At 39.6% G+C, this 14744-nt stretch overlaps 1 protein-coding gene across 3 annotated transcripts in view; it reads left to right on the forward strand.

Annotated features, from left to right (window-relative positions):
• THSD7A (thrombospondin type 1 domain containing 7A) overlaps window positions 1-14744 on the forward strand; it is a 302477-nt gene that overhangs the window by 149815 nt on the left and 137918 nt on the right. For all 3 annotated transcript variants that reach the window (XM_058181258.1, XM_058181256.1, XM_058181257.1), the window contains one exon: window positions 3117-3948. In XM_058181258.1, the coding sequence (XP_058037241.1) occupies window positions 3117-3948 (832 nt within the window). The remainder of the gene's footprint in view (window positions 1-3116; window positions 3949-14744) is intronic.

The raw sequence follows: 14744 nt of genomic DNA on the forward strand, positions 1-14744 counted from the left end.
ATTTTAAAAAATATAATCATAGTTCTACTTTGCAAGCTCACAAAGAAGCAATGACCTATATTTCTGAGTTGCAAATGTGGTGGTTTAGATGCTGTGACAATAACTCTGGTGTAGAACAAGATCAAAATGCTGAGTGACAGTTGTACTGGCCAGTTTTTATTTGCTTTGCCTATTACATCATGTTCTATTATTTGCCAGATAGCATCAAGACATTGCTCATTTTGGCATATGTGAAGAATAGCCTTCTGTGGCTATTGGATATTCTACTTACACTCTTCAGCATTTTTTCATCCGCAAGTGAAGGTCTTTTTCTGTATCACTGAGCCTCATTTTCTATGTAACATACATACTGGGGCCATGTCGGTCTTCTGATCTCTGTTCCTTCTCTTCCATCGTACTCTATTTAAATTTGAAAGTATTACAGTTTTTATAATCCATCTCCAGAAAAGCTACAAGATCCAATCTTCCCCTAAATGTTAAGCAATCAATCATTTCTACACTGCTGTCTGAGTTATTCAATCTAACTTTGTTTCCCTCCCAGCCTTTTTCTCTATAACTGTCATACTGTGTGGGCTTATTTCTTCAGAGAATCCACATAGCTGTCAGATCATTGTAATCCAATATCTTGTAGGTTCTCCTTGGGTGGCTTTTTCTGGCCCAATTTACCATGATTTTGTTGCACTTAAATTTGGCTGCAACATCAACCTGTTCAGTTAACCATCATATAACCATCTAACAGCTCCGCTCTATCAAATTCTATTTAGGGAGAGTCACATGAGCTGTAGTGCCTAATTCAACCTCTTTATGTGAAGGTCTTCAAAACCTTGAGTTGATAGGAAGTGTTTCGTATCAATGAAATTGTTTGAAATTATTAAGATATTTCAAACTGTACTTCTGAACTGATGCAACCAGTAAACAACAGCACTGTCTTTGCTTGTGATTAAAATAGAAAGCTTTTCAGAAATATTATTTTTAAGTTGTTTTTCAATCTGAGGTTAATTCATAATCTGTTGAATCCTCTTTATCTCTTTATTTCCATGTAGAAAGCATTATACAGTTTATCTATAGTACTTGCTTACTTACAAGCCTGTAAGATATAACTTTTCTGTTTCTTGAGTAATGTGCTATCCTATTTCAGAATGCTCTGTATTAGCCAACTGACAATAGAATTCTGCTCACTGTCGTTTGAAACATCTAGGAAAATGTTTAGTTATATGAATTCAGATGTGAATATTTTCCCATTTTAATCTTTTTTTAAAAAAATAATATTTATTGAATTTCTTCCCATTTTAATCTTGAGATATTGAAAATTTAGACCAGGGATCATTATCATTTCTTACCACTATACAGCTTCTCTTCTATTGAATTATAATTCTTCCTGTTGCTTCTCTGTTCCTTTTACTAATTCATTTTTACAGTCTCCTGCTCAGCCACACCTTTAAAGACTTGGTTATAAAATACTCTATCAAAATCTCATCTAGCTTCAGAGCATGCTGTATTTGTAGCATGTTTTATAGACCTCTTAAACCTATAATAAGCCTGAGATGCTATCAGAGCCATTGCTAAAACTATTTATCAATTTTGCAGCTCAACATTGGAAAGTATATGTTCTTTCTTGCAACATGGCATAATAATGTCAGTTTATTTGTTTACCGAGATCCAGTTTGTGAGCTGGCATGTTTTAATCCATTGATAAATGTTTGATATGCTGAACTCTCTTTTGAATATGAGTTGGGTTTGAACCTGAACATTTTTTTTAAATTTTTTTTTTTGCATTTATATCCCGCCCTTCTCCGAAGACTCAGGGCGGCTTACACTATGTCAAGCAATAGTCTTCATCCATTTGTATACTATATACAAAGTCAACTTATTGCCCCCCAACAATCTGGGTCCTCATTTTACCTACCTTATAAAGGATGGAAGGCTGAGTCAACCTTGGGCCTGGTGGGACTTGAACCTGCAATATTGCAAGCAGTTGCTGTTAATAATAGGCTGCATTAGCCTGTTGCGCCACCAGAGGCCTATTTTGATGCACAAAGGCTACATCTTGTCATCTAGAGTAGCATGGTAGCAGTTCCATCTGTTAATGAAGGTTTGGTTACAATGTGTACAAAATATATAAAAATATGCCAAGACAGAGGCTTGTAGCATGAAAGGTTTTGAAGTTCAATTATTTTTCTTATAAATTTGTATAGTGCTGTTCAGTAATATTCTGTAGGAAATTATTCTTTCTCCTATGACTTTTATACATAAATATACACAAAGTGGAATAAACCAGTGTGACAATCATGCTCAGTTTGAGATAAATTAGGGTAATCTCTGTGAAATGAATTTATATACAAAGCATTCATTGATTTTGATGAGTATCTAGCTAAATATTGAAAACCTTAATTCTAGTTTAATCTACACCTAGTCTTTTTCTTCAGTAGCTATGTGCTTTTAAATTTCTGACAACCAACATGGTAACTGAATTTTCTGTTTCTTAATATCTGTATTCCAGGTTTACCTTAAAATATGCACCAGTTATGATACGTTAATATCGAAGATAAATGTATACTTGTAGCAGTTCAATTGCAAAAGATCATTAGATAGAATTCACTAACTTCCAAAATTATAATAACAACAACAACAACAACAACAACAGTAATAGCTAAAAATCTCATGTAATTTTTGAAACTTATAAAATATCTATGTTCTTGCATAAGAACTCAACAAAATTTAGGTGACATCATACAATACACGATAAAACGTTGGCTGAGTGTGAGTCTTTTATTTGTGTAATATCATTTATATGTGTAAAATCATTTATATTTATTTGATCATATACAAAGTGATTATTGATTCCCATCAATAGAGAAGGTTGATTCCTAAAATACATCATTCTTTCAACTCTAAAGGGAAAAAAAACAGCTAAGCATTTTCTTAATATATAGAAAGAGTAGGAAAAAAAAACAGCTGGAGCGAACTATATTCATATAATATTTTTTTCATTGTGCAACATGAGATACAAGTAACTTTAAGTAACATGCAGAATCTTTTAACTGAGCTTGATTTTTCTAGGTCTCAGTTATTGGGTATAAGTTGTCAGTCTCCCTTTTTTCTTCCATTTTTACTAGGTCCATGGGGCAGGTGTATGGGAGATGAGTGTGGCCCAGGAGGTACCCAGACTCGAGCTATATGGTGTGCTCATGTGGAAGGATGGACTACCCTCTTCACAAATTGCAAGCAGGCAGAGAGACCTGACAACCAACAGAATTGCTTCAGAGTTTGTGACTGGCACAAGGAACTGTATGACTGGCAGCTGGGCAGCTGGAACCAATGTCAGCCCATTCTTTCGAAAAGCATTGAAAAAACAACAGTATGTGTGAACGGGGAAGAAGGAATTCAGAGGAGAGATATTATTTGTGTCCAAAAATCAAATGGTGTGATAGTTGAGGACGCCATATGTGAATACTTTGAGCCAAAGCCTCAGCTAGAACAGGGATGCCTCATCCCTTGCCAGCAGGACTGCATTGTATCTGATTTCTCACCCTGGACAGAGTGTTCTAAGAGCTGCGGCAAAGGGCTCTCCTATCGTTTTCGCCATATTGTAGCTCCCCCTCGTTATGGGGGTTCCGCCTGCCCCAATCTGACAGAGTTTCAGGCTTGTAGCTCAGCCCTCTGTGCCACTGAAGAAAACTTGTATAGTCTGAGTGTGGGGTCCTGGAGTACCTGTTCAATGCCTCACTTGCGGCATGTCAGACAGGCAAGGAAACGTGGGAAGAACAAAGAAAAGGAGAAAGAAAAGGAGAAAAACATTCGGGATCCAGAAACCCGGGAATTAATTAAGAAGAAAAGGAATCATAACAGGCAGAACAGACAGGAGAATAAATATTGGGACATACAAATTGGATATCAGACCCGACAGGTGATGTGCACACACAGGAATGGAAAGACGGTTGCTTTAAGGTAATCCTTTTTTATTGTTTTTTAATTGCTTTTTTTATCCTCATCTTAGTTCATCTATGTTCATCCTTGTTACTTACTCAAATTAAAAATTAGAATTGCTGAGATCATCTAATGCTGCTTCTACTAAATGTGGTATTATCTGAATATTTACACAGCAAACATTTAGGCTGTCCCAACTTTCTGGAGAACACTGATAAAAACAAACTATAACCAGAAATAAAATGCCAAACTATTCAGTAAAATTACTGATAGTGGGACATCCTTTTCTACCTAGTGCCTGGAGAAAATCCAGGTCTTTAAGGCCTACAATATTTAAGGGATAGTAAATTAGGGAAACTTCCAGGGGGCAGGAACCATGAAAGAGAAGCCATGCCACCTGAGTCCCATCAGAAAACACTCCTAGACAATGCCAGATTGGCAGAAATCATAGGAGAAAGGCAATCCATCAGATAGCAAGGCGGTATGCCATGAAGGCCTTTAAAAGTCACAGCTAGCATCCATTATACACCCATTGAAATCTTGGTGGTAATTAATGCAATCATACAGCAGATGTTTTACATGGGTATACTTAGGTATGGCTCAGATGCAACATCTGAGTGGTCTTTTGAGATAGCCCATGTAACTGTACAGCACATTGCAATAGTCCATATGTGAACTGATTAAAGCATGAATCATTGTGAAGAGGGATTCCTATTCCTATTGCAGCAAAGTAAAGAGAACAATTAACACAACAGACAAATCTGGGCAACTGCACATTTGCCACAGCTGCCAACTACTGTGGCAGCAGGAGCTGTAAATCCAGGACAATTCCTATATTATGCACCACTTCTATCTTGGGGAGTGCTGTACTATTCAGAGCTTAAAATGGAAAGTACTGGGAGAATCCAGAACATTTGGCAGGATTGAGTTGAAATCTGTTTCTCTCCAACTGAACTCCAACAGCATGGGGCAAGTCCTTGACTCACCTCAGGTTGAAATATACACCTGGGTATCAGCAGCATTTTGATCATACTTGATTGCATGTTCATAAATGATTTAATCCAATAGCTTCATGCAGATGTTAAACAGTAGGGGCAGGTTAATAATCTTTAGGCACTGGGACAGTGTCTCTATGAGTTGAGATATATGATTCTCTGAACAGAATGGGAAGAAAAAGGAGCTATTAACACCCTTTATAAACCAAGTGACAACTAAAAAAAACCAGGCCTTTCTTATGTATTTATTGCAGATATAGGACATATTCTTTAAGAATTGAATGAGCATGCTTCTAACTTTTTTACTAACTATTAATGGGATTTGGTTTTGTTTGCTGACCTAAGTTTATAAAAGAAATTACAAATTCTTTTTAAGTGGGTATTTCAGCTAAATTCAATTACCAATTAAAATACTGTGTTTCTGTGAAATGAGGAACCAATTACCTGAGAAATATTTTTATGTGTCAAGTTGTTCATATGAAGGCACCAAGAATTTTATTTGAGGACTTTTTTCTGTTTCCCTGTAAAGTTTATTCATCAACCTTGAACTGTCACTAATAGTAACCTACAGCTGAATTTGTAATTAGAATATTGAGAATTATACCTTCATATTTTAATCCTATTCTTCCCAATATGTAACTCAGCTTTCGTTAGCATATTAACAGAGCATCCTTGCTCTGTATTAATTTTCTCTACTTAATATTTCTTTGGATTAATTTAATTTCCATTGAGTATCACTGCAAAGCATTTTAAAAGTGGTAATTAAATTATTCCTTTTGTTGTAAATGCGTAACATAGTTTTTCCTCTTACTAAGTTTATTTATTTATTTTATTATTTTATTTGTCACAACAGTATATATAAGCATAAGCATGAAATAACTATACGATATATAATCTATGATTATAAAAAACCTTTATAGTAAGAAAGATAGGAAACAGTGAAAATAAATAATGCATTGTGATCTGTTATGAGAGTTGTCATTAAGGAAATACAAATACTTTATAGGGCTCAAATCAGACTTCTGTAACCTGAGTATAGTGTAGGGGAATTCCAGTAGCTGAACTTATTCTCTCTCTCTCTTTCTCTCTCTTTCCTGATGTGTTTTTATTGCTGCTCTTATTTAGATAAACTGAGGGTCTGATTTAATATAAAGATAGTCCTCAACTTATGACCACAATTGGGACCATAATGTTGGGCGTTAAGTGCACTGGTTATTAAATGAGATGCCCACATGACTGCTTCACTCAATAATTGAAATCCTGTCTCTCTCAGTTGCAGTTGTTGAGTGATCATGTGGTCATTAAGCGGCGTGGGAGGTGGAGTCCCTGGAGCTTCAGTATCTCATTGGCCCACCAGACTCAGGGAACCCTGGCTGGGTTACAGGGTGCACCAGCACCCATAATACCCACTGCACCTGAAGCATCAGAGCGTATAAATTGCTTCACTTATCTTTCACACACAGCCAATGCAAGACATGGCCTTCTTATAGAGATCACCTTGTACCATTCTGCAAGTGGGCACCATTCTTTGGAGGCTTCCCAGACATGGTGGAATGGAGAGTATCAACTTAAGATACATTTCCACATCCTGCAGAAAGAGTTTCACATCCGTTCATGCATGGAAAGAAATGTCTTTGTTGAGGGGCAAAAAAAATCTTGCATCATGTGTCTAAGCTTTGCTGCTGCATGGAAGGATATCATTTCTCCTCCATGCACAGAAGGGAACTCCTTTGGAAGGGTGCAGAAATGAAATTTAAATCATGAAGTTCTAAGCATTTTGGCATTCTACCAGAGCATGGAGGAGAGCTGACATCATTCTACAGGATGCAGAAATAAAGCTTAAATCATGAAGACCTAAGCATCGTTCCGGCACCTTGCAGAAGAATTTGAATTCTCCTCTGTGCATGGAAGGAAACTCTTCTGATGGAGTGCTGAAAGGAAACTTAGATCTTCATAAGCTTCATTTATGCACCTTTTCTGAGGCTATTGTAATTACAAATCGCTGTTAAATAAATGATCATAAGTCAAAGACTACCTGTAAGTGGGCTGTTCGCTATCCATTCCCAGCTTTTGATTGTTAAGAATTGGTCAAGGTATCATGCAACTGATGCCGTGGACTGTTTTTATTGACATTGCCTAGTTTGGAAGCTAAGTAGAGTCAGGCCTGGCTAGTACTTTGGGGAGAAACCATTAGAAAAGCCTAGTATGGTAGATTAAGCTAAAAAGATCCCAGAGGATTGCAGTAGCAATTGGGCCATGGAAACCATGTGCTTGTTCATGTAGGCACAAGGATTTTTATTCAGCTTCAGGAAACATCGTCACCCTTATTAGGTTGTTGTTGTTAGTTGCAAAGTTGTGTCTGACCCATCGCGACCCCATGGACAACATTCCTCCAGGCCTTCCTATCCTCTACCATCCTCTGGACTCCATTTAAGCTCACGCCTACTGCTTCAGTGACTCCATCCAGCCACCTCGTTCTGTCGTCCTCTTCTTCTTTTGCCCTCAATCTTACCCAGAATTAGGCTCTTCTCAAGTGAGTCCTTCCTTCTCATTAGGTGGCCAAAGTATTTCAATTTCATCTTCAGGATCTGGCCTTCTAAAAAGCAATCGGGGTTGATCTCCTCTAGAACTGACTTGTTTGTTCACCTTGCAGTCCCAGGGACTTGCAGGAGTCTTCTCCAGAACCAGAGTTCAAAGGCCTCAATTCTTTCTCAGCCTTTCTTATGCTCCACCTTTCACAGCCATACATCGCAACTGGGAAAACCATAGCCTTGACTATACCCACTTTTGTTGGCAGGGTGATGTCTCTGCTTTTTAGTACGCTGTCTAGATTTGCCATAGCTTTCCTCCCCAGGAACAAGTGTCTTTTAATTTCTTGGTTGCAGTCCCCATCTGTGGTGATTTTGGAGCCCAGGAAAATAAAATCTGTCACTATCTCCATTTCTTCCCCATCTATTTGTCAGGAATTGAGAGGGCCAGATGTCATGTTCTTAGTTTTCTTAATGTTGAGTGTCAAGCCAACTTTTGCATTCTCCTCCTTCACCTGCATCAAGAGGCTTTTTAGTTCTTCTTCGCTTTCTGCCATTAGAGTGGTATCATCTGCATATCTGAGGTTATTGATATTTCTCCTGGCAATCTTAATTCCAACTTTTGATTCATCTAGCCCCGCCTTTCTCATGATGTGTTCTGCATATAAATTAAATAGGGAAGGTGACAGTATACAACCTGCCGGACTCCTTTCCCAATTTTGAACCAATCAGTGGTTCTGTGTCCAGTTCTCACTGTTGCTTCTTGACCCGCATATAGGTTTCTCAAGAGAAAAATAAGATGGTCTGGTACTCCCAATTCTTTAAGAACTTGCCACAATTTGTTGTGATCCACACAATCAAAGGCTTTAGCATAGTCAATGAAGCAGAAGTAGATGTTTTTCTGGAACTCCCTAACTTTCTCCATTATTTATTTATTTATTTATTTATTTTATTTGATTTTTATACCGCCCTTCTCCCGAAGGACTCAGGGCGGTGTACAGGCATAATAAAACCGACAATACAATATATAAGTTTAAAATACGATTTAAAAAACTTATTTTAAATTAGCCCAATGATTAAAATTTCCCATACTAAAAACCCCGTTTAAAATAAATAAATTTAAACATTAAAATCCCGATTTAAGCCAGCCCCGCGCGGATAAAAAGATGAGTCTTGAGTTCGCGACGAAATGTCCGAAGGTCGGGTATTTGGCGTAAACCCGGGGGAAGCTCGTTCCAGAGTGAGGGAGCCCCCACAGAGAAGGCCCTTCCCCTGGGGGCCGCCAGCCGACATTGTTTGGCGGACGGCACCCTGAGAAGTCCCTCTCTATGGGAGCGTACGGGTCGGTGGGAGGCGTGTGGCAACAGCAGGCGGTCCCGTAAGTACCCAGGTCCTAAGCCATGGAGCGATTTAAAGGTCATAACCAACACCTTAAAGTGCACCCGGAAGGCCACAGGCAGCCAGTGCAGTCTGCGCAGGAGCGGTGTTACATGGGAGCTACGCGTAGCTCCCTCTATAACCCGCGCAGCTGCATTCTGGACTAACTGAAGCCTCCGAGCGCACTTCAAGGGGAGCCCCTTTTTTTTTTTTTTATTTACATTTATATCCCGCCCTTCTCCGAAGACTCAGGGCGTCTTACAGTGTATAAGGCAATAATATGTAGAGAGATTTGTAGAGAGCATTACAGTAATCCAAGCGAGAGGTAACGAGCGCATGAGTGACTGTGCACAAGGCATCCCGATCAAGGAAGGGGCGCAACTGCCGAACCAGGCGAACCTGGTGGAAGGCCCTCCTGGAGACGGCCGTCAAATGGTCTTCAAACGACAGCCGATCATCCAGGAGGACACCCAAGTTGCGCACCCTATCCTTTGGGGCCAGTAACTCGCCTCCAACAGCCAGCCGCGGCTGCAGCTGACTGAATCGGGGTGCCGGCATCCACAGCCACTCCGTCTTGGAGGGATTAAGCTTGAGCCTGTTTCTCCCCATCCAGACCCGTACAGCTTCCAAACACCGGGACAGCACTTCGACAACTTCATTGGGGTGGTCCGGGGTGGAAAAGTACAGCTGGGTGTCGTCAGCGTACTGCTGGTATCTCACCCCGAAACCACTGATGATCTCACCCACCGGCTTCATGTAGATGTTGAACAGCAGGCGAGAGAATCGACCCCTGTGGGACCCCACAAGTGAGGCCCCTCGCGGTCGACCTCTGCCCCCCTGTCAACACCGTCTGCGACCGGTCAGAGAGATAGGAGGAGAACCACCGATATACGGTGCCTCCCACTCCCAATCCCTCCAACCGGCGCAGCAGGATACCATGATCGATGGTATCGAACGCCGCTGAGAGGTCTAATAGGACCAGGGCAGAGGAATATCCCCTGTCCCTGGCCCTCCAGAGATCATCCACCAATGCGACCAAAGCTGTCTCCGTGCTGTATCCGGGTCGGAAGCCGGACTGGAACGGGTCTAGATAGACATCTTCATCCAGGTGTTGGGGCAGCTGTCGCGCCACGGCACTCTCTACAACCTTCGCAACAAAGCGAAGGTTGGAGGCTGGACGATAATTACCCAAAATAGCTGGGTCCAAAGAGGGCTTCTTAAGGAGGGGTCTCACCACCGCCTCTTTCAAGGCGGCAGGGAAAACCCCGTCCAACAAAGAAGCGTTGATAATCCTCTGGAGCCAGCCTCGTGTCACCGCCTGAGTGGCCAGTACCAGCCAGGAAGGACACGGGTCCAGTAAACATGTCGTGCCGTGAAGCCTCCCCAACAACCTGTCCACGTCCTCGGGAGCCACAGGGTATTATACAGCATAGGTTGGCAATTTGATCTCTAGTTCCTCTGCCTCTTCGAAATCCTGCCTGTACTTCTGGTAGTTCTCGATCTACATACTGTTTGGAGCCTGGCTTGTAGGATTTTAAGCATCACGTTACTAGCATGTGAAATGGTGCAATAGTTTGAACATTATTTGGCATTGCCTTTATTTGGAATTGGAATGTACACTGACCTTTTTCAATCCTGTGGCCACTGTTGAGTTTTCCAAATTTGCTGACAAATTGAGCGTAGCACTTTTACTGCATCATCTTTAAGATTTTGAATAGCTCAGCTGGAATACTGTCACCTCCACTAGCTTTATTGTTGCTCAGATTTCCCAAGGCCCAATTGACTTCACATTCTAAGATGTCTGGCTCGAGGTCAGTGACCATCCCATCGGGGTTATCAGGAATGTTAAGCTCATTCTTTTATAGTTCTTCTGTGTAATTTTGCACCTCTTCTTAATCTCTTCTGCCTCTGTTAGATCCCTGCCATTTTGGTCCTTTATCATGCCCATCTTTGCATGAAACGTTCCCTTCATATCTCCAATTTTCTTGAAGAGATCTCTGGTCCTTGCTATTCTATTGTTTTCTTCTATTTCTTTGCACTGCTCATTTAAGAGGGCATTCTTTTCTAACTATTCTCTGGAATTCTGCATTCAACTGGGTGTATCTTTCTCTTTCTCCTTTGCCTTTCACTTCCCTTCTTTCCTCAGCTATTTGCAAAGCTTCTTCAGACAGCCATTTTGCTTTCTTGCCTTTCTTTTTCTTTGGGATGGTTTTAGTTGCTACCTCTTGTACAAAGTTGCGAACCTCCATTCATAGTTCTTCAGGTACTCTGTCTTTCAGATCTAATTCCTTAAATCTATTTGTCACCTCTACTGTATATTAATCAGGGATATGATTTAGTTCATACCTGAGTGGCCTAGTCCTTTTCCCTACTTTCTTCAATTTAAGCCTAAATTTTGCAAGGAGAAGCTCATGATCTGAGCCACAGTCCGCTCTTGGTCTTGTTTTTACTGATTGTATAGAACTTCTCCATCTTTGGCTGCAGAGCACATAGTCAGTCTGATTTCTGTGTTGACCATCTGGTGATGTCCATGTGTAGAGTTGTGTCTTAGGTTGTTGGAAAAGAGTGTTTGCTATGACCATCGTATTCTCTTGACAAAATTCTATCAGCCTGTGCCCTGATTAATTTTGTAGATATATAGAATAGAATAGAATAGAATAGAATAGAATAGAATAGAATAGAATAGAATAGAATAGAATAGAATAGAATTTTTATTGGCCAAGTGTGATTGGACACACAAGGAATTTGTCTTGGTGCATATGCTCTCAGTGTACATAAAAGAAAAGATACGTTCATCAAGGTACAACATTTACAACACAATTGATGGTCAATATATCAATATAAATCATAAGGATTGCCAGCAACAAAGTTACAGTCATACAGTCATAAGTGGAAAGAGATTGGTGATGGGAACTATGAGAAGATTAATAGTAGTGCAGATTTAGTAAATAGTTTGACAGTGTTGAGGGAATTATTTGTTTAGCAGAGTGATGGCCTTCGGGAAAAAACTGTTCTTGTGTCTAGTTGTTCTGATGTAATGTAGATGTTGAAATAGAGTTTGCTTTATTAAATTAAGCATTTTAACTAGTTTGTTGTGCAGTGCTCTATAGAGTCTTTTTGAGGGTAGGAGTTGAAACAGTTTATGTCCTGGATGTGAGGGATCTGTAAATATTTTCACGGCCCTCTTCTTGATTCGTGTAGTATACAGGTCCTCAATGGAAGGCAGGTTGGTAGCAATTATTTTTTCTGCAGTTCTAATTATCCTCTGAAGTCTGTGTCTTTCTTGTTGGGTTGCAGAACCGAACCAGACAGTTATAAAGGTGCAAATGACAGACTCAATAATTCCTCTGTGGAACTGAATTAGCAGCTCCAGCAGAACATTCTTTGTTGTCCTTTTTTGATGATGTTTTTGATGTTAGCTGTCCATTTTAGATCTTGCGATATGATAGAACCTAGAAATTTAAAGGTTTCTACTGTTGATACTGTGTTGTCTAGTATTGTGAGAGGTGGAAGTATGTAAGGGTTTCTCCTAAAGTCTACCACCATTTCTACGGTTTTGAGTGTGTTCAGTTCCAGATTGTTTTGGTTGCACCACAAGGCTAGTCGTTCGACCTCTCGTCTATATGCGGATTCGTCATTGTCTCGAATGAGACCGATCACTGTTGTGTCATCTGCGAACTTCAGCGTAATAGATGGATCGTTGGAGATGCAGTCATATGTATGTAGATGTAGGTAAATCATATATAAGGTAATCTAATTCTACTTTAGTGTTTTAGTATATTAACAGAATCTTGCAAGTCTTGCATTTCTCCTTCCATCAGTTTTGCAGCCTAATAATTTGAATTTTCTGCTTTGTTCACTTAGCAATTGGTGGCTATGCTGTCTCTTGTCAGATTGTTCTCAAGGTAGCAGCTCTTTGCCAGGTCTTCCATTGTCCTTTCCACATCCCATTACAACTCTTTTCCATTATCCTTCAGGTGCTACAAATCTCACCATTCCACACCTGAACTTCTCCAACAATCCTGGAGTTGCTGGAAATTTCATTTCAGCAAATATGAGGGTTCCCCTTGTCTGACATATTTTATGGCTTAAGCTTCATTGATTTAAATGGGTCAGTGCAAAATGAGAATAGGGTTGGAACATGACTGTAATCTGCTCATGAATATGATCATAACTTTCATCTCTTGTAGACAAGATAATCGATCTCAGGAAACAGTCAGGGGACTCTAGAGAGCTTCTGCCAGTTAGAATAGATAATACTGGTGAAGGTGAACTAATAGCTAATCATTGCAACAAGCAGTTTGATTCATCCATTTCTGAAGATGAAGCAACGTTGTCAGGACTAAGTGTCAAAGAAATTATATTAACAGCTTAAAGTAATTCTTTTTGACTTAGTATGTTTTATGCATTTGATAAGCCCTGGTTTAAGAACTATATTAACCCAATCAAGACATAGCTTATCCCCACTCAAAGTTTATATCATAGAAATTACAGTGTGAAGAAAAAAACCTGTTATTTTTGTTCCCATTTTGAAAGTTGGATCTGAAGAAAGAGCCTGGTAACTATATTGTGTCTTATATTAGCACAGCAAAATATCTGCAAAAATGCATGCAATAAGATTGTTTGGATGCAAGACAGGGTTCCTAATTATTATCCCCATAATCTCTCATACATGTTCATGTACCTTCTGAAGATTTATATAGTCGCTGAGAATGTACACATCTTCTGCTGCAACATTTTTATTATCCTCATGTTTTAAATATATGTGTCTTGGGACCAAGGGCCTCTTTATATGTGCCCTTGTGTGCTCCTGATAATGGAGCTATTTGGGAGCTCTTCTGCTAAAGTTGTGGCTCAGCTGCTACAAAACAAGAAACTATAAAGATGGAGCTGCAAGGTAGACAGTTTTCTATTGATAAGAACTCTTGTTCTATCTCACCTCCCAATTCATTGATCCCCCTCTTCTTTGATGAAGTCAATATAACACAGTGACTTTTCCACTATGCTCTTGAGCAGTTTTTCTCTTCTCTCCAGCTGGGAAAATAATTACAGCGAGGTAGTAGAAGGATGGGAGCAGAACATGATGCTGTTTGGATGTTCTTTCAGTGATCACCTGGAGGTGGCGCTAGTTCAGTGATAGACCTCTTGGTCATTGAGCAATGGCAACTGGGAGATACTTGCAGTATGATGTAAATTAAAATGTGTAGAAATGCTTTGGGGGCTAGTAGGGCGAAAGAAGTGGCTATGCAGAAGCATACTAAGATTAAATACTGAGTAATTAAGTCATTTAATAGCACTGTCATTGGATTACAGTCAGATTTGTGGTAGATAAAAGATGTGAAATCAGGAATTCGTGAGATACGTGTGATTTTTAGCCACTTCAATAAATTCACATTTTTTTTTTAGCTCCTGCCTTTCTTTGGCCAGTCTTTGAAAAATACTTGGCTTGGGAAATTTATCTCTGCTCTTTGATCTTTGTATGGTCAGAGTGGAATTTATATCTAAAGTTAGTAGGTTGTTTTCCCCAAATATTAAGTCTGTACAATATGTATTCAGTTGTGATGAATTCTATGTGAACTCTACTTAAGATTTTTTTAAAGAAGTATTTTAAAAATAGTAATAAAAAGTACTGTTAGAGAGATAAAAATAATACAAAAAGTATTTTAGAAAAGTATAAATAATTCAGAAAGCTAAATAGATGTACAAATGAAGGCAAATATATGCAACCCAAGATAATGTTGCAAGATCCAATCTGAGTCAGTCACCGGGACTAGAGATTTAGTCTTCCAACCTTTTGGACTCTAACTGGATTGTTGGCCGAGCAGGGACAAAAAATAGCCAGGGAAACGATTGAAACCTGGGAAATAGGCTCCTTGTCTGTCAGCAGGACTATTGATTTACCACCAGCTTACCAGGT

This window comes from Ahaetulla prasina, chromosome 4, assembly GCF_028640845.1.
Source record: "Ahaetulla prasina isolate Xishuangbanna chromosome 4, ASM2864084v1, whole genome shotgun sequence".
Taxonomy (NCBI): Eukaryota; Metazoa; Chordata; class Lepidosauria; order Squamata; family Colubridae; genus Ahaetulla; species Ahaetulla prasina.